The 19,098-nt window shown below is 45.5% G+C and overlaps 2 protein-coding genes across 9 annotated transcripts in view; both read left to right on the plus strand.

The window, feature by feature from the left end:
- Positions 1–14,122, plus strand: part of ppp1r13ba (protein phosphatase 1, regulatory subunit 13Ba) — a 48,593-nt gene extending 34,471 nt beyond the window's left edge. For 5 of the 8 annotated variants that reach the window (XM_035751921.2, XM_035751918.2, XM_052496682.1 and 2 more), the window contains 12 exons: positions 354–550; positions 1,015–1,155; positions 2,332–2,524; positions 2,878–3,078; positions 8,386–8,468; positions 8,795–9,230; positions 9,535–10,295; positions 10,899–11,039; positions 11,286–11,419; positions 11,580–11,746; positions 12,164–12,363; positions 12,682–14,122. In XM_035751921.2, the coding sequence (XP_035607814.1) occupies positions 354–550; positions 1,015–1,155; positions 2,332–2,524; positions 2,878–3,078; positions 8,386–8,468; positions 8,795–9,230; positions 9,535–10,295; positions 10,899–11,039; positions 11,286–11,419; positions 11,580–11,746; positions 12,164–12,363; positions 12,682–12,723 (2,696 nt within the window). In that variant the 3' untranslated portion in view covers positions 12,724–14,122. The remainder of the gene's footprint in view (positions 1–353; positions 551–1,014; positions 1,156–2,331; positions 2,525–2,877; positions 3,079–8,385; positions 8,469–8,794; positions 9,231–9,534; positions 10,296–10,898; positions 11,040–11,285; positions 11,420–11,579; positions 11,747–12,163; positions 12,364–12,681) is intronic. The other 3 variants (XM_035751920.2, XM_035751919.2, XM_035751922.2) reach the window with 3 other exon arrangements.
- A 580-nt stretch (positions 14,123–14,702) lies between these two features.
- Positions 14,703–17,869, plus strand: sdsl (serine dehydratase-like). Its single transcript, XM_035753561.2, is given in 6 exon segments — positions 14,703–14,728; positions 15,869–15,963; positions 16,214–16,241; positions 16,243–16,317; positions 16,419–16,552; positions 17,676–17,869. Coding segments are annotated over 6 exon segments (552 nt in total).
- The last annotated feature ends 1,229 nt before the right edge of the window (positions 17,870–19,098 follow it).

Below are 19,098 nucleotides of genomic sequence, written 5' to 3' on the forward strand. Positions count from 1 at the left end.
GTCCATGATGTCATCTCTTTCCCTAGTTCTGTCAGTGAGCCTGGAATCTGACCCTCCCCATGTTGTGGTCTGGAACTGGGTGTGTCTGGGTGCCTTAAAGTCCCTATGTTCAGGGTGTAGTCCTGTCCTGTATAACGTCCAATGCTGCACCCTGTCTGACACATTCTGATACTGGTACTCAGGAGAAAGGGGAGTTGTCCATCCAGTCCACAACTTTCCAATACACTCTATTCACTCTTCTCTCATACACCATCAGACTTGAAACATCTATGTTTTGATTTCTCCCAACACACTCAAACACACAGGTAGTCCGTATCTCAGTGTACTGCATCTCCTCTCCTCTCCTCATGCAGCGGCTGAGATCCAGCATGTGAGTGGGCAGTTCCAGGAGAAGCAGGCAGAGCTGCAGTCAGCTGTGGTGAAGGTGGACCAACTCAACCAGCAGCTTGAGGACCTGAGGAGGGGACGTCTCAACGGCCTGCAGCCCCTAGGAGGACCTCTCACTGGCACCGCCGCTCTGGAGCTACGCAAACTCTACCAGGAACTACAGGTACATTTCCTGAAGAAAATGTGTGCTTGCTTCGGCTGTTCTAAAACTATGTTTTGGGTAATAATGCATAATGTACACTGTATAATATACACTGTCTGCTCAGAACGACTATACATGTCATCAGAGAGAAAGCTTGACGTGACATTTATTTTTACGTAATACAACAAGCAATGACACTATAAAATGGCACTTCAGATTCACATTTTGTTAGGAAGTTCCAGATGATGTCATCCAGCTGCAGAGCAGATGTGAAGGAGAGGAGATTAGATGAGTCAGGCTGACATTTTCATTCTGAAGGATATTTGCGACGCTGACACAATAGATGTGCAGCTTTGTCTCTCCATTCCTCATCCTGCCAGGGCATGGTTAAACAGAGACAGGACAGGGCGCACGTTGCCCATCCATCTGCCTCCTGGTGTGACTCACAGCCATTCTGTTCCATGTTCCCTCTGTGTCTCTGTCAGGTGCGTAACAAGCTGAACACGGAGCATAGTGGCAGGCTGCAGCAGAACAAGGAGCTGCTGAATAAGCGCAACACGGAGGTGACTATGATGGACAAGCGCATTGGGGACCTTCGCGAGCGCCTGCACAAGAAAAAAACAGAGGCACGTCAAAAAGAGATCAACCCCACAGGAAGAAACTCTCATATTGAGTATCTCTGGGAAGCTTCTATCTTTGATTTCACCTTTATTTAACCAGGTAGGCCAGTTAAGAAAAAGTTCTCATTTACAACTGCGACCTGGCCAAGATAAAGCAAAGCAGTGTGGCAAAAACAACAACAGAGAGTTACACATGGGATAAACAAACGTACAGTCAATAACACAATAGAAAAATCTGTATACAGTGGGTGCAAATGAAGTAAGGAGGTAAGACAATAAATAGGCCAATAGTGGCGAAGTGATTACAATTTAGCAATTTACACTGGAGTGATATATATGCAAATGAGGATGTGCAAGTAGAAATACTGGTTTGCAAAAGAGCAGAAAAACAAAAAACAAATATGGGGATGAGGTAGGTAGTTGGTTGGATGGGCTATTTACAGATTTGCTGTGTACAGCTGCAGCGATCAGTAAGCTTCTCTGACAGCTGACGCTTAAAGTTAGTGAGGGAGATATGTCTCCAACTTCAGTGATTTTTGCAATTTGTTCCAGTCATTGGCAGCAAAGAACAGGAAGCAAAAGCGGCCAAAGGAGGTGTTGGCTTTGGGGATGACCGGTGAAATATACTGTACCTGCTGGAGTGCGTGCTACGGGTGGGTGTTGTTATGGTGACCAGTGAGCTGAGATAAGGCGGAGATTTACCTAGCAAAGACTTATAGATGACCTGGAGCCAGTGGGTTTGGCGACGAATATGTAGCGAGGACCAGCCAACGAGAGCATACAGGTCGCAGTGGTGGGTAGTATATGGGGCTTTGGTGACAGAAAGGATGGCACTGTGATAGACTGCATTCAATTTGCTTTGTGTTCCCACTCACTCTCATACACACAGACCGCCAGCGTATACAGTAGCATAGCATGCCTAAATACTGTGCAGTGTGTAGTGAAAGTACACAAAGTTTTCACATTTTGCTGCCTTAAAAAATAGCGTTTTCATTTTCCAAATTTAAGGCAACAAAATACTGATAATTTCACTAGGCACTGTTAACACGTATTTAGGTAGTTGACTTTGCTCTCTGTCTCTTAACAATTCTCTGTAATCATTGTGATTTGAACCACCGCTGCTTTGGCTGTGGAAGTATAGCTGACATTGTATTTTGCCCTCTCTCTCTCTCCACTCCACAGCTTAACAGGATAAACGGTCCTCCCTCCCCCCAGCCCACTCCCAGCAGCTCAGGCCGCATAGCCGCGGTATGTCCGTATATCCAGGTGCCCGTCCCAGGCAGACAAGAGGTGGGCTATGCTCTGCCCCCAGACCCCGTCAAACCACCGTTTGTCCCTGGGACTGGCACCATCAGCCATGGCCGCTCCAAATCAGGTCAGTCCCTGTGCCACACTGCAGCTTTACCTACTTTATCGGTCTTAGACTACTTACTGTCAGACTATATCTGTTTATTTGGGACACCTTGGTTTATCTGATCTGGACAGTCCTGAGATTGCTCTGGCATAGCTGGTAACTTCTCTGAAATTTCAGATCTAAATTAGTTATATTTTTTCAGATTATTATTATTATTTTTTAAATCTGTCTCAGCGTTCTCTAACTTCTTGTCCTTTGTATTTCGTCATGTCTGTCTGTGGACCTCTTCTTCTCCTGCCCTTATTCGTATCGTCTGTTCTGTCTGTGTTGTTGATGTTGTGGTTCCACGCTGTGCGTGGTTTCGGGCTCAGCAGAGGAGGAAGGGTGCGGTGTGAGGAAGCCCTTCGTCCAATGGAAGGTCTCAGATTTAGACATCATAGTGGACCCCGTGGAGATGAGAGAGGTGCCCCGGTCCCCCTCAGGGGCCTGCAGTGCCGACACAGTCTGGAGCCAGGGGCTAGGGCAGCAGAAGCAGAGGGGCCTAAGTAACAGGGCTCAATATCAACAACATAAATGTAGATAGTTCTGCACTTGCATGTATAACATAGTTACAACTTTTACCTAAAACCAATACCACAGCCTTCCCTTATTTTATACATATTAAATATATTTATAACATTAAATATACACATTGAGTGGGCTCTCTGTAACAAGGCCTCAGTAACATACTATAATAAAATAAACATTGCAAGTTTTATTAGTCGTATGTACACGATACACATGGTAAACACCATCCAACAAAATGCTTACTTGCAGGTTCCTATATCAACAACATAGCATAGGAAAACAGCTACCTAAAACTAATGCCACACCCTTGTCATCCCTCCTTATATAAAATATGTACAGGTTGAAATCATTATGTAACTATTGTGTTCATCTTCAGTAGGCCTATGTGAGGTTCCATTTCTTTTGGACCTAGAAAATATATTTATTTACAGTACTAGTCAAAAGTATGGACACACCTACACATTCCAAGAGTAGTAACCGAAAAAGTGTTAAACAAATCCAAATGTATTTCAGATGATTGATTCTTCAAAGTAGCCACCCTTTTCCTTAATGACAGCTTTACACACTCGTGACATTCTCTCTACCAGCTTCACCTGGAATGCTTTTCCAACAGTCTTGAAGGAGTTCCCACATATGCTGAGCACTTGTTGGCTGCTTTTCCTTCACTCATCCCAAACCGTCACAATTGGGTTGAGGTCGGGTGATTGTGGAGGCCAGGTCATCTGATGCAGCCCTCCATCACTCCCCTTCCTTCTTGGTCAAATAGCCCTTACACGGCCTGGAGGTGTGTTGGGTCATTGTCCTGTTAAAAAGCAAATGATAGTCCCACTAAGCGCAAATCAGATGGGATGGGGGTTCGCTGCAGAATGCTGTGGTAAACATGCTGGTTAAGTGTGCCTTGAATTCTAAATAAATCACAGACAGTGTCACAAGCAACGCACCATCACACCACCTCCTCCATGCTTCATGGTGGGAACCACACATGCAGAGATCATCCGTTCACCTACTCTGCATCTCACAAAGACTCTGCGGTTGGACCCAAAAATCTCAAATTTGGACTCATCAGACCAAAGGACAGATTTCCACTGGTATAATGTCCATTGCTCGTGCTTCTTGTCCATTGCGCGTGCTTCTAATAAAAATTAAGAGTAGGTAAGAGTAAGAGTATTAAGAGTAGGTGAGTCCAAACTTTTGACTGGTACTTTATATTGGAATGAATTGTCATTGTGTGCCCAGAATACCACTGTCAGTATGAGCAGCCTCAATTGAATAAGGGGAAATGGTTAGGTAACATGGTTTATTTGTATGGACAAAAATGGACGTATGACGTTAGAGAAGGGGTTACTGCAGCATTGTTCTCCACCTCTTTGAATGTAACAAGCCAAACATTTCTCACAAATAAAACTCAGATACAGTAGAGAGTGAAATGAGGGGTTGTCTGTGATGGACTTGAGCTGTGCCCCAAATGGCACCCTGTTCCATATACAGTACCAGTCAAAAGTTTGGACTCATCTACTCATTCCAGGGTTTTTATTTATTTTTACAATTTTTTACATTGTGAAATAACATATGGAATCATGTAGTAACCAAAAAAGTGTTAGACAAATCCAAATATATTTTATTTTTGAGATTCTTCAAAGTAGCCACCCTTTGCCTTGGACAGCTTTGCACACTCTTGGCATTCTCTCAACTAGCTTCATGACGTAATCACCTGGAATGCATTTCAATTGAACCAAGATGGCGTAGCAGTCGGGCGTATGTTTGTCTTGTCCCATGTAAATAGTCGTTTTCCTCTCGTTTTTTTTGTATATATTTTAATCTCACTTTCCTTCTACGGACTGAATATAAATTGCTGCATCCTGCCTCACCCAATGTGGTACGGATCTGCTATTTATATACTTTAGAACCAGAACCCCATCAGCAGCTAACTAGCTAGTAGTCAGTTAGCCACTGCTAGCGGTCTTCACTGTTAACTCGGACACCAGTCAGCTTCAGCTCGGTCAATACCTGCCAGTCTACACAGCGCGATATCAACCCAGAGCATATCGGACTGCTTTTTCTCTACCACATCTCCGGGTTCTCTGGACCATTACACCGGATCATCGTAGCTAGCTAGCAACAACCTGAGTGGCTACTGCTGGCTAACACCTCTGTCCCAAAACAAGCACCAGTTAGCCTTGAGCTAGCCTCGAGCTAGGCCCATCTCTCAGCTAGCCAAAGAGGTTTACCAGCTCATTTTTGGGTTACAATACCTCTTTAGCCAATTGGCCTGGACCCTTTATTGCTGACACAGAGCCCCGCCGATCCATCACCACTGGTCTGCTGACTTAATTGTCCGAGGAGGTTTCAACAGGCTTTTCCGTTGCGACGTTGCTGAAGACCCATCTGCTAGCCCCGGCCTGCTAGCTTTTTGAATCGCCTTGTCTCCAGCTTGCCTAGTATACTAGCGACTACCAAACGTCTCTTTGACTCACCAATTGCTGCTCATTGGACCCTATGACCACTCGGCTACACATGCCTCTCCCTAATGTCAATATGCCTTGTCTGCCTTGCTGTTTATGTTAGTTATTATTGTTTTATTTCACTGTAGAGCCCCCAGCCCCGCCCAACATGCCTTAGATAGCTCTTTTGTCCCACACCCCACACATTCGGAGACCTCACCTGGCTTAATTAACTGGTGCCTCCAGAGACACAACCGCTCTCATCGTCACTCAATGCCTAGGTTTACCTCCACTGTACTCACATCCTACCATACCTTGTCTGTACACTATGCCCTGAATCTATTCTATCACGCCCAGAAATCTGCTCCTTTTATTCTCTGTTCCCAACGTACTAGACGACCAGTTCTTATAGCCTTTAGCCGTATCCTTATCCTTTCTTTTGTGTTATTGACTCTACGTTTGTTTATCCCATGTGTAACTCTGTGTTGTTGTTTCCGTCGCACTGCTTTGCTTTATCTTTGCCAGGTCGCAGTTGTAAATGAGAACTTGTTCTCAACTGGCCTACCTGGTTATATAAAGGTGAAATAAAAAAATAACAGGTGTGCCTTGTTAAGTTAATTTCTGGAATTTCTTTCTTTAATGCGTTTGAGTCAATCAGTTGTGCTGTGACAAGGTAGGGGTGGTATACAGAAGATAGCTCTATTTGATAAAAGATCAAGTCCATATTATGGCAGCAAAGAGAAATGACTTTCCATCATTACTTTAAGACTGAGGTGCAGTTAATCCAGAAAATGTCAAGAACTTTGAAAGTTCCTTCAAGTGCTGCCGCAAAAACAATCAAGTGCTATGATGAAACTGGCTCTCATGAGGACCATCACAGGAAAGGAATACCCAGAGTTACCTCTGCTGCAGAGGAGAAATTCATTAGAATAACTGCACCTCAGATTGTAGCCCAAATAAATGCTTCACAGAGTAAAAGTATCAGACACATCTCAACATCAACTGTTCAGGGGAGACTGCGTGAATCAGGCATTCATGGTCGAATTGCTGCAAAGAAACCACTACTAAAGGACACCAATAAGAAGAAGAGACTTGCTTGGACCAAGAAACACAAGGAATGGACATTAGACCGGAGAAAATCTGTCCTTTGGTCTTATGAGTCCAAATGTGAGATTTTTTGTTCCAACCGCCATGTCTTTGTGAGACGCAGAGTAGGTGATGCTCTCCACATGTGTGGTTCCCACTGTGAAGCATGGAGGAAGAGGTGTGATATTGTGGGGGTGCTTTGCTGGTGACACTGTCAGTGATTTATTTAGAATTCAAGGCACACTTAACCAGCATGGCATGGCTACCACAGCATCCTGCAACGATACGCCATCCCATCTGGTTTGCGCTTATCATTTGTTTTTCAACAGGACAATGACCCAACACACCTCCAGGCTGTGTAAGGGTTATTTGACCAAGAAGGAGAGTGAAGGAGTGAAGGACAAGCAGCCAACAAGTGCTCAGAATATGTGGGAACTCCTTCAAGACTGTTGAAAAAGCATTCCAGGTGAAGCTGGTTGAGAGAATACAAAGAGTGTGCAAAGCTGTCATCAAAGCAAAGGGTGGCTACTTTGAAGAATAAAAAAAAATATATATATATATATATATATATAAAACACTTGTTTGGTTACTTCATGATTCTATGTGTGTTATTTCATAGTTTTGATGTCTTCACTATTATTTGACAATGTAGAAAATAGTAAAATAAAGAAAAACTATTGAATGAGTAGGTGTGTCCAAACGTTTCACTCTATGCCCTACTTTTCACCAGAGCCCTATTTCAGATGCAGCCTTAGATCGTGTAGTCCTTCTAGAAGTACCTTTTAAATAGTGCTGGGCAGTTGTAATGTTTGAAAGGGAGAGTAGGCAAGGATTAGTTGGCACAGACACTGCAAAAGGTTTAATAAGAAGTCTGGCAGACAGACAGGGAATAGTTTACCTCCAGACAGACTATGTCTCAAAGAGAGAGAGAGAGAGAGAGAGTGATAGACACTCTAATCTCTTTAACCCGATCAGAATCGGGGACCAAAATACACCCAGCACATACACCTTGTATTAGACCTGACCCTGTGTCCCTCAGGTCAGTCTGTAGGTATGGAGGGCAAGTTGTTCCTGTATTGTATCAGTCTGTAGGTATGGAGGGCAAGCTGTTCCTGTATTGTATCAGTCTGTAGGTATGGAGGGCAAGCTGTTCCTGTACTGTATCAGTCTGTAGGTATGGAGGGCAAGCTGTTCCTGTATTGTATCAGTCTGTAGGTATGGAGGGCAAGCTGTTCCTGTACTGTGTCAGTCTGTAGGTATGGAGGGCAAGCTGTTCCTGTATTGTGTCAGTCTGTAGGTATGGAGGGCAAGCTGTTCCTGTATTGTGTCAGTCTGTAGGTATGGAGGGCAAGTTGTTCCTGTATTGTGTCAGTCTGTAGGTATGGAGGGCAAGCTGTTCCTGTATTGTGTCGGTCTGTAGGTATGGAGGGCAAGCTGTTCCTGTATTGTGTCAGTCTGTAGGTATGGAGGGCACAAGGCAAAGAGAGCAAAGTGATCTAGAAATTGAAACATATTAGCTACAGGGACTAGTTCTTCAAATAGACAGTGTGTTGTGTGTGTAACTATACTTTCCGTTGCTCATTTGGACTAGCATCAACATTCCGTCGATCATTTCTCGAGACAACTAGAATATCACAGCTCATCTTTCTTAACCGTTATCCTGGAACACAGACTATCTACCTGCTGTCTTCTTTTACCACTTTCTCTGTCTTTCTCACCCTATCCCTCTCTCTCTCTCTCTCTCTCTCTCTCTCTCTCTCTCTCTCTCTCTATGTACCCCTCCTGTAGCCAATGAAGCAGTGTGGCCCACCCTTAGTAAAAGTGTCTCCTCGATGCAACCTTCAGATTGGAGAAACACCAGCCCAGACCAGGTGAGATCCCTGCTCCACCTCCCACTACTAGTCATTGGGTACATCACAATAGTCTAAAGTGGCTAACTATCATCATCTCCTCTCTCATCTGCAAGGATATTAAATAACTAACCATTAAAAGCAATTCCTGGTTGGTTTTCTACACCATATTGGTTTCACAGACCCAGTAATTTTTAGATCAATACAGACGGAGAGGACACAAGTAGAAGCCACTTAAGACTATTGAGATGCAGCCATTCACTTTTGGCTCTTTCACACACTCCTTGGACTCTCCTTCCTACTGTCCTATAATAAATCTAACTGGTTCATGGTGTTTCCCTCCACAGAGCCTTGACTTCAGTAAGCTCCCAGGAGGATCCGTGTCCAAACCACTACCCATCTATGGGACCTATCCTGCACCTACTGGCCACCCGTCTATAGTCTGCTCTACCAGCTCCCTGACCAGGTCTGCCCCTGCCACTTTAGCCTGGCAGCGTTCAGCCCCAGCACCTCCTGGTTACTCCTCCTCCCAGCAGATCCAGCACCGTATCTCTGTCCCCCCTAGCCCCACACCCCAGTCAGGCCTGGGGGAGGGGGAGAGTCCTGACCCCCTGCCGGCTGTGGCTGTGAGACCCTACGTTCCAGACCGGTCCTCCTCCAGGCCTCAGTCCCCCAGGAAGGGCCCTGCCACTATGAACTCCTCCTCCATCTACCACATGTACCTGCAGCAGCCTGCAGCAGCCAAGAGCTACCCAGCAGGAGGCAGGTCTGCTGTCAAAGCAGGTAAACGCCTCAATCGATGGACATGATATTTTTTAAAGAGTCAGTCAGACCTGGGTTCTAATAGTATTTGATTTCCTTCAAATAATTAAGCGTCACTTAATTGAGTATGCCTTGCACAGTGGGACCAATGTAATAGTTCCAAAAGTGCAAAGGCACTCCAGGGAGTCTCAATCAAACTCTCAAAGTATTTGAAGAAAACAAATATTATTTCAACCCCGGCCTGATTCAGATAATGCTTGACTTTCCTGTTGGGTCTCAATCTGTATGGTCCTATATTAATATCTCCATCTCCTTTTGTTCATAGTGTATGGGAAACCTGTGCTTCCCTCCAGCACCTCTCCTTCCCCTGTGCCCTTCCAGCATGAGGCCCTGTCCCCAGGAGGAGAGAGTGGAGGGGACATGGTGGACAGGGAAGGGGACACCACAGAGGGTAGACTCCTACCCCCTCCCAGCGTGGAGAACATCCCGCGGCCCCTGAGCCCCACCAAGCTGACCCCCGTGGCCCACTCCCCGCTGCGCTACCAGAGCGACGCCGACCTAGAGGTCCTGCGCCGGCGGCTGACCAATGCACCGCGCCCGCTGAAGAAACGCAGCTCCATCACAGAGCCAGAGGGCCCCACCGGACCCAACATCCAGAAGCTCCTGTACCAGCGCTTCAACACCCTGGCCGGAGGCATGGAGGGCAGCAACAGCACCCCATTCTACCAGCCCGTCTTCATGGGTGGTGTCCTGGGATGTCCTGACATGGACAACATCAACACTTCTAATGGGAACCTGATCGGGACAGCTTCCCTGGTCGTCACTGCCGCAGACGGTACCAACTCAGACCATCGCCTGTCCTCTTCCATGTCCCCTTCCTCTGACTCCAATGAGAGGAGGACACGCCCACCCAGTGAGACCACTCTCCGCATGCCCACCCCCCAGCCCAGCTTGGAAGACAACAACAACCAACCTGGTCCTTCTAGCACCACCTCCACTCCCAGGCCCATCCCCATCCCTGAGGCCTCGTCTCCCCAGCCGAAAGAAACCTCTCCCCGGACTGTCACACCCCCGACATTGCCTAAGGTCAACCTGCGGAGCCACAGCTCCATAATGCAACAGCATGCTTCCATTTTGTGTGCCATAATACACAGGGTCTAGAGATTCTTCTGGTCAGGTCACATGGTCTGCAAAAAATCTGACTTATGCTAGAGTTGCCATCTGAGTTGCAGACATTGCTTTCTTCACAGGACAAATTCCCTGCCCTAGTCATGACATTAGACCACAGGAGGCTGCTGAGGGGAAGACAGTTCATAATAATGACTGAAATGAAGTAAAGGGAATGGTATCAAACACATGGAAACCACTTGTTTGATAGCATTCCATTCCATTCATTCCGTTCCAGCCATTACTGTGAGTCCGTCCGCCCCTGGGGCGGCAGGGTAGCCTAGTGGTTAGAGCGTTGGACTAGTAACCGAAAGGTTGCAAGTTCGAATCCCCGAGCTGACAGGGTACAAATCTGTCGTTCTGCCCCTGAACAGGCAGTTAACCCACTGTTCCTAGGCCGTCATTGAAAATAAAAATTTGTTTTTAACTGACTTGCCTAGTAAAATAAAGGTAAAATAAAAATGAAGGTGCCACCAACACCTGTGCATTAGCCAGAGAGTAACTCCACTTTCTCTGTCTCAGCAGATCAAGAGGACTAACCTGAAGAAACCTGAGTCAGAGAGGACAGGCCATGGGCTGCGGGTCAAGTTCAACCCTCTTGCCCTGCTACTGGATGCCTCTCTGGAGGGAGAGTTTGACTTGGTGCAGCGGATCATCTATGAGGTAATCATAGGCTCTTCAATTAAATTCAAACTTTATTGTCCCAGAAGAGAAATTCCTTGTGTTGAGTCTTCTCATTTTACGTACCATTCTGTCAGCTTGTAAGAGATTTCAAACTGACTTCTAAATCAGCTGCTCTTTAAAAATGTTAATGGCTTTTGTGACTGTTTATATAAAAAGGGCTTTATCAATACATTTCTATTTGATTCATGAAATAAATGTGACTGATTGATCCCTTCCCCCATGCAGGTTGAGAACCCCAGCACGGCCAATGACGAGGGCATCACCCCCCTTCACAACGCTGTATGTGCTGGACGTCACCACATCGTCAAGTTCCTGCTCCACTTTGGAGTTAACGTCAACGCCGCTGACAGCGATGGATGGTGAGGACGTACACTGTGACCATTTCTCATTGACCTTTTCTCTTTCTCTCCTCTCTTTCTCTTTGACCTTACCTTAGCTTTGGTCAGCTGCATTTAAAACGGTCAAGACTTCACAATGTCTCCATGAACGTCTCTCCTTTTGTGTCTGTCATGTGCTCAGGACCCCACTACACTGTGCGGCCTCCTGTAACAGTGTGCATCTCTGTAAGCTGCTGGTGGAGTCAGGGGCAGCCATCTTTGCCACCACCATCAGTGATGTGGAGACAGCGGCTGATAAATGTGAGGAGATGGAGGACGGATACACACAGTGTTCCCAGTTCCTCTTCGGTGAGTGGTGTTGTATAGAGAGACATGCGGCTCCTGTCTACAAAACAACCCCTAGCCCCTACACCCTTACACACTTTTGTAGATCTGTGGAGCTCAAAGGAGAGCTATGTCCCCAAAACAACACTTATCCCTACACACATGTTCTTGGATATGTGGAATTGGATCGGTATAAGCTATATGTCATCTAATCTTTATGAAGTCAAGGTAAAGCATCAACCTTATTGATGGTAACCATCCAATCCTTTACTAGGGGCAAGGAGATGCCCCTCAATCACGGCCGGTTGTGATACAGCCTGGAATCGAACCAGGGTCTGTAGTGACGCCTCTGGCACTGAGATGCAGTGCCTTAGACCGCTGTGCCACTGGAAGCCCCTGAGAACTGTGAAGTGACCCTCTTCCTCTCTGTCCATCCGCCAGGGCTGCAGGAGAAGCTGGGGGTGATGAATAAAGGGTCTGTGTATGCGCTGTGGGACTATGAGGCACAGAGCTCAGATGAGCTGTCCTTCCACGAGGGAGACGCCATCACCACCCTGAGTCGCAGGGACCACGCTGAGACAGAGTGGTGGTGGGCCAGGCTACATGACAAGGAGGGCTACGTACCACGCAACCTGCTCGGGGTAAGGCCAGTCACCATGATGAATACAACTATGGTCTGAATCACTAGGAAGTTAATATCATAGAGATCCTATAATTTTGTTTAGTTATATGGTTAATGTGTTGTATCTAGGTATATAGATTTCAAAATTATGTATGAAATTAGATACTAATTAAATGTTCGTTGAATTGATGAGGATCCCAAATGACCGAAGCGGCATCTCAAAATATTTGGTAATAAATCCTAAATTGTGACATGGCACCCCCTGCTGTACCTGTCTGTAGAATACAAATTTCCATGATCAGAAAATACAATTAATAGTAACATTTTCTTCTTACAGTTGTATCCAAGGATCAAGCCTAGACAACGTTCTCTGGCATAGAGAAGACGGTGCACGTTGTTGTGCTCTGACTGGGCTCAGGCTGGGTCTGACTGGATCTGCAGACAGTGGCTGTGCCCGGACAGTGCCCTCTCTTTGTGCCAGTCTGTGCCTCCCCAGAACAAAGGACAAGGGCCAGGGCATGGACAGAGGGGTCATATCCGGACAGACAGACATGCTTGGAATTGGTGGTCACTTACCTAAGAGGAAGTAGAGGCAGTATCCACGGCCCAGAGATCATTCAGAGAATACTCTGAGCAGAGCTCCCCTCTTTCCCTTCTCACTCAGTGTTTGTCTCCTGTGTGTCAGTCAGAGTAAGGCCTAAATGTGATGATATAATAAAAGGGAGCAGAGAACAGGGGCAGTCATGAGTTATTGAATATGGGTTTTGCAGTAAGTGCTGTTTGAAGGCGATCAGAGTTCAAACTCTGGAGGTCATATCTTCAGGGTTCAGCAGAGGAAAGAAAGGAACAGGTTTTTACAAGATGAGAAAAGGAAGGAAAGTGACTGAAGGTGTAATTGAAAGACTTTGAAGGCCAGTTAAAACTACTAAAAGATGTGTGGAATGTTCTAAACATTCATACAATGTTGGTGCTATTTATGCAAACTAAAACGTTTTCTGAAGGAATGAGTGGAAGATGTAATGCTGGGATGGGAAAGTGAAAGGGGCTGCATTCTCTTCTACAGATGCAATAACTATGAAGCTAACTATGGGTGTGAATTTGAACTAAACTCATCATAAGCCTATATAAAGTATATAAATGCTTTATCACCTAAAAAGGCCTATAGTTGGATCTCTCTTTGGAGTTTTTCATTTTGAGTTACATTTTAGCAGACGTTTGTACATTGTATTGTTTTCCCTATTTTTGTTTCAAGTTGGTTGTTGTCTTTTTAATACCCATCATGCAAAGTGATACACATTTTGATCACTGATTATAGCCATACCACAGGAGGTTGGTGGCACCTTAATTGGGGAGGATGGGCTTGTGGTAATGGCTGGAGCGGAATAGTGGAATGGTATCAAATACAGCAAACATATGGTTTCCATGAGTTTGATGACATTCCATTTGCTCCGGTCCAGCCATTATTGTGAGACGTCCTCCCCTCAGCAGCCTCCACTGAGTCATACTGTACTATCTTTGGTATAGCCTACCTGTTGACTGATGCTGGCTTGATCTATAGGTTGTGTATTACCATCAGTTCTATGGGATGGTTTATGTGACAAAACGAACACCAAACAATATGCATAATGAAATGTAAATGTACACAATAAATAATGATTTCCCTTAAATGGGAATAAAAAATGTTTTAACATATACTGAACAAAAATATGAATGCAACATGTAAAGTGTTGGTCCCATGTTTCATAAACTGAAATAAAAGATTCCATAAATGTTCTATATGCACAAAAAGCTTATTTCTCTAACAGTTGATGAAAATGTGGGTTTGTACAACCAAAGAATTGCTGCACAAACTGTCAGAAACTGTCTCAATGAGCTCATCTGCATGCTCCTCATCCTCACCAGGGTCTTGGTCTGACTGCAGTTCGGCGTCGTAACTGACTTCAGTGGGCAAATGCTCACCTTCGATGGCCATTGGCACGATGGAGGAGTGTGCTCTTTACGGATGAATCCTGTACCAAGCAGATGGCAGACAGTGTGTATGGCGTCGTGTTGGCAAGCTGTTGGCTGATGTCAACGTTGTGAATAGAGTGCCTCATGGTGGGGTTATGGTATAGGCAGGCATAAGCTATGGACAATGAACACAATTGCATTTTATCGAGGGAAATTTGAATGCACAGAGATACCGTGAGGAGATCCTGAGGCCCATTGTCGTACCATTCATCCGCCGCCATCACCCGATGTTTCAGCATGATAATGCATGGCTCCGTGTCTCAAGGATCTGTACACAATTCCTGGAAGCTGAAAATGTCTCAGTTCTTCCATGGCCTACATAATCACCAGACATGTCAACTGTTGATCATGTTTGGGATGTTCTGGATCGACGTGTACGACAGTGTGTTCCAGTTCCCGCCAATATCCATCAACTTCGAACAGCCATTGAAAAGGAGTGGGACAACATTGCACAGGCCACAATCAACAGCCTGATCAACTCTATGTGAAGGAGATGTGTTGTGCTTCATGATCTTTGAAATTGTTGCATGTTGTGGTTATATTTTAGTTCAGTATAGAATGTTATACTTTACGTTTTGCAATGCTATGCGCAATGCTGACATTGGCTACAGGCTTCATACAGTCCACCAAACAAGAGTTAATAATTGATTTATGATCTATCCCACCTCTGTGCTAAACATTGACCAGTATCTGCCTGACAGGTGAAGTTTTCTGTGAAGGTCAAGGAGCAATCACGTACTGAGAGCCGCAGTAAGTTATGGTTGTCACAAAGTTGCACCATTACAAAATGAATTGTACTATAGTAGCCTACTTCTTGCCTACTGTCTTTTCTGTGGACTGGGCACATAGGTGTGAAAATATAACCCTGCATTTGCGCATGTGCACTACCATTCAAGAGGAGATCAAAGACTTCCATAGCTGTTGACTAATCATATATCAAGGGACTTGAGCCATCATGGCAAATCCAGAAGCCTTTCACATAAATAGTCTGTTTTGGAGAGCATAGACATATAAAAACAGGCGGGGACCACTGAGTATTTAAAAATGGAAAGTTCCCAACCCTCTGGTTCATTCAACATCTGCGGTATTGAACACGTGTCAAAAGGTAAGCATGTTTAAAAGGGTTGAAGTTAAGTTACCATAAATCATTTCACATCTATAGGCCTAATTGAATACACGGTTAGAATACTACTTTAGTAACATTTCAATGATTAGTGTTTCACACAAGTGATGGGTCTATATGAATCCACTTGAAACAGACTCCACATAAACCTTTAAATTACGCACATCATGGAATATGGGAAATGGATGCTTTGTTTACTTCGGTTGAAACACTTGTTCGACAGCACCTCCTAGTGTTGACCAGATAAGATGTGATTCAATGCTGCCTTGCGTTCATGATGATACAGAGGACAGCCTTATAATTGACGACTGATTTACTTGTGGACATTGTAGACTATGCCTGTTACCCCATGTGTGTGTGTTGCCATTTGTGTCTCGTTTTGCCTGTTCAGGTGTGGGATGATGCTGATGCTGATGCTGAGGCGTCTGACCCAGACTGATGCCCTGACCTATTGTATGTTCCACCCTTTGACCATCCTCTGCTCTGGTGAGAAGATATTTAAGTCAGACAAATCCTTAACCGAGCCTGTAGTAAAGGGCATGACTTCAAGAATGACTGACTTAGATCACAAATGATAAACTAGGTGTTTCGAGCCCTGAATGCTGATGGGCTGACAGCCGTGGTATATCAGACCGTATACCACAGGTTTTTACTGCTCTAATTACGTTGGTAACCAGTTTATAATTTTAATAAGGCACCTCTGGGGTTTGTGATATATGGCCAATATGTAAGGAAGTGGGCTGGGGCAGTGAGCACATCATCTGTGGAAGCTGAGGGAGCAGACTGTTTTAACGCAGCAGAATTAAAGGCTGCCAGGATGGTCACCCTCCCTGACATCACCAGGTGAGAAGAGAACAGAGATTAAACTGAGATTTTCATTTAGCATTGTGTTGTATTCAAATCTATTCCATTCCATTCTAATGATCTGCAATGGTTGTATTGTCAGAGGCCAAGTGTCTGAGTTTGAAGACGGTGTGAAGGCAGGCCTTTGAGTGCAGTAAGGGGGGAAACATGAACATCATATCAGAGCTGGTCACTGAGCAGCAGGCTCTGCAAGCAGTGGACACCTTCCTGGGTGATCGTTGTACCAGCAGGCTCTGCAAGCAGTGGAGACCTTCCTGGGTGAGCGTTGTACCAGCAGGCTCTGCAAGCAGTGGAGACCTTCCTGGGTGAGCGTTGTACCAGCAGGCTCTGCAAGCAGTGGAGACCTTCCTGGGTGAGCGTTGTACCAGCAGGCTCTGCAAGCAGTGGAGACCTTCCTGGGTGAGCGTTGTACCAGCAGGCTCTGCAAGCAGTGGAGACCTTCCTGGGTGAGCGTTGTACCAGCATGCTCTGCAAGCAGTGGAGACCTTCCTGGGTGAGCGTTGTACCAGCATGCTCTGCAAGCAGTGGAGACCTTCCTGGGTGAGCGTTGTACCAGCATGCTCTGCAAGCAGTGGAGACCTTCCTGGGTGAGCGTTGTACCAGCAGGCTCTGCAAGCAGTGGAGACCTTCCTGGGTGAGCGTTGTACCAGCAGGCTCTGCAAGCAGTGGAGACCTTCCTGGGTGAGCGTTGTACCAGCATGCTCTGCAAGCAGTGGAGACCTTCCTGGGTGAGCGTTGTACCAGCATGCTCTGCAAGCAGTGGAGACCTTCCTGGGTGAGCGTTGTACCAGCAGGCTCTGCAAGCAGTGGAGACCTTCCTGGGTGAGCGTTGTACCAGCAGGCTCTGCAAGCAGTGGAGACCTTCCTGGGTGAGCGTTGTACCAGCAGGCTCTGCAAGCAGTGGAGACCTTCCTGGGTGAGCGTTGTACCAGCAGGCTCTGCAAGCAGTGGAGACCTTCCTGGGTGAGCGTTGTACCAGCAGGCTCTGCAAGCAGTGGGAAACCTTCCTGGGTGAGCGTTGTACCAGCAGGCTCTGCAAGCAGTGGAGACCTTCCTGGGTGAGCGTTGAACCAGCAGGCTCTGCAAGCAGTGGAGACCTTCCTGGGTGAGCGTTGTACCAGCAGGCTCTGCAAGCAGTGGAGACCTTCCTGGGTGAGCGTTGTACCAGCCGTCACTGTTCTGATCCCTATACTTACTCTGCTTTATATGGAGGTATAGTTGTATTCTAAAAGAAACAGAAAGAAAGAAATAGCTACAGGTCACAAATAAATATTTTCTGTTTGTGTTTGTGTGTGTACATGTGTGCTTGCTTATGTGTGTGTGTGTGTGTCCAGACGAGGAGCGTGTGCTGGTGGAGCTGGCCTGCGGGGCTGCATTAGCAGCTGTGTACTGTGGGGTCATCCAGAGTCTGCAGGGTGAGGGCCGGCTGCCCGTTCCCCTAGCAGGGCCCCTGGTGATGATCGTCTGTGGAGGCAGCAGCGTCAATCAGGCACAGCTGGAACATCTCAGGAAGGTCCTCAATAGATGAAAATGGAACCATAGAATTAGATAAACCTTAGAAGTACACAGTTTGGAAAACCATACCGTATTTAAAAGGCTTTTGGACTCCCACCAGTTTATGGCTCCAGACTGTGTTATTGAAAGATTATGAGGATGGATTCTTAATAGTTTTTGATTACAGATTTTTAACCCGTTGTATACATTTTCACAATGTTGACCAATACTGCCCCAAATTTCTCTGCTTTGTAATCTGTGCCAAATTTGGAAAATCTCTGACATCCTTTTATTCATGGAATTAAATTTGAAATAAAATTCAGTAGAGCTTAGTGTTATTAGTGTACATTTGAAGCAGCATTCAAATGCAGTTACTAGTTATGACCAACAGGTGGTACTCCTTGTCACTGAGAAGATACAGTCAGAGACTCAAGAGAATGCTAGACATTTCATAGGCTACTTTTTACCTTCTTGGTGCCTGGCAAATTAACTAAGTAGACCAGACCCAGCTGCTATTGCATTGTTGCCTATGGGAGAGCCACCCCTAAAGTAGACTAGAACTGTGCCAATTGTTTCAATGTTTTTGCTTCATCTTTATAATCCGCCATCTTTGATGCAGTATCTCTGCAGACTAACTAAAAATAAGTGGAACGGTTAGGCTATACTAAGACACCCTTGACACCCATGAATGATCTAGTATTCCATTGTTTATATATAGTACCAGTCAAAAGTTTGGACACACCTTGTCAATCAAGGTTTTTTTTTTATTTTTTTACTATTTTCCAAATTGTAGAATAATAGTGCAGACATCAAAACTATGAAATAACACATATGGAATCATGTAGTAAACAGTGTTAAACAAATTAAAATATATTTTACATTTGAGATTCTTCAAAGTAGCCATCTTTTGCCTTGATGACAGCATTGCACACTCTTAACCAGCTTCACAAGGGATGCTTTTCCAACAGTCTTGAAGGAGTTCCCACATATGTTGAGCACTTTTTTGCTGATTTTCCTTCACTCTGCAGTCCAACTCATCCCAAACCATCTCAATTGGGTTCAGGTTGGGTGATTGTGGAGGCCAGGTCACCTGATGCAGCCCTCCATCACTCTCCTTCTTGGTCAAATAGCCCTTACACAGCCTGGAGGTGTGTTTTGGGTCATTGTCCTGTTGGAAAAACAAATGATAGTCCCACTAAGTGCTAACCAAATGGAATAGCGTATCGCTGCAGAATGCTGTGGTAGCCATGCTGGTTAAGTGTG

The sequence above is a fragment of the Oncorhynchus keta genome, chromosome 35, assembly GCF_023373465.1.
Source record: "Oncorhynchus keta strain PuntledgeMale-10-30-2019 chromosome 35, Oket_V2, whole genome shotgun sequence".
NCBI classification, from domain to species: Eukaryota; Metazoa; Chordata; class Actinopteri; order Salmoniformes; family Salmonidae; genus Oncorhynchus; species Oncorhynchus keta.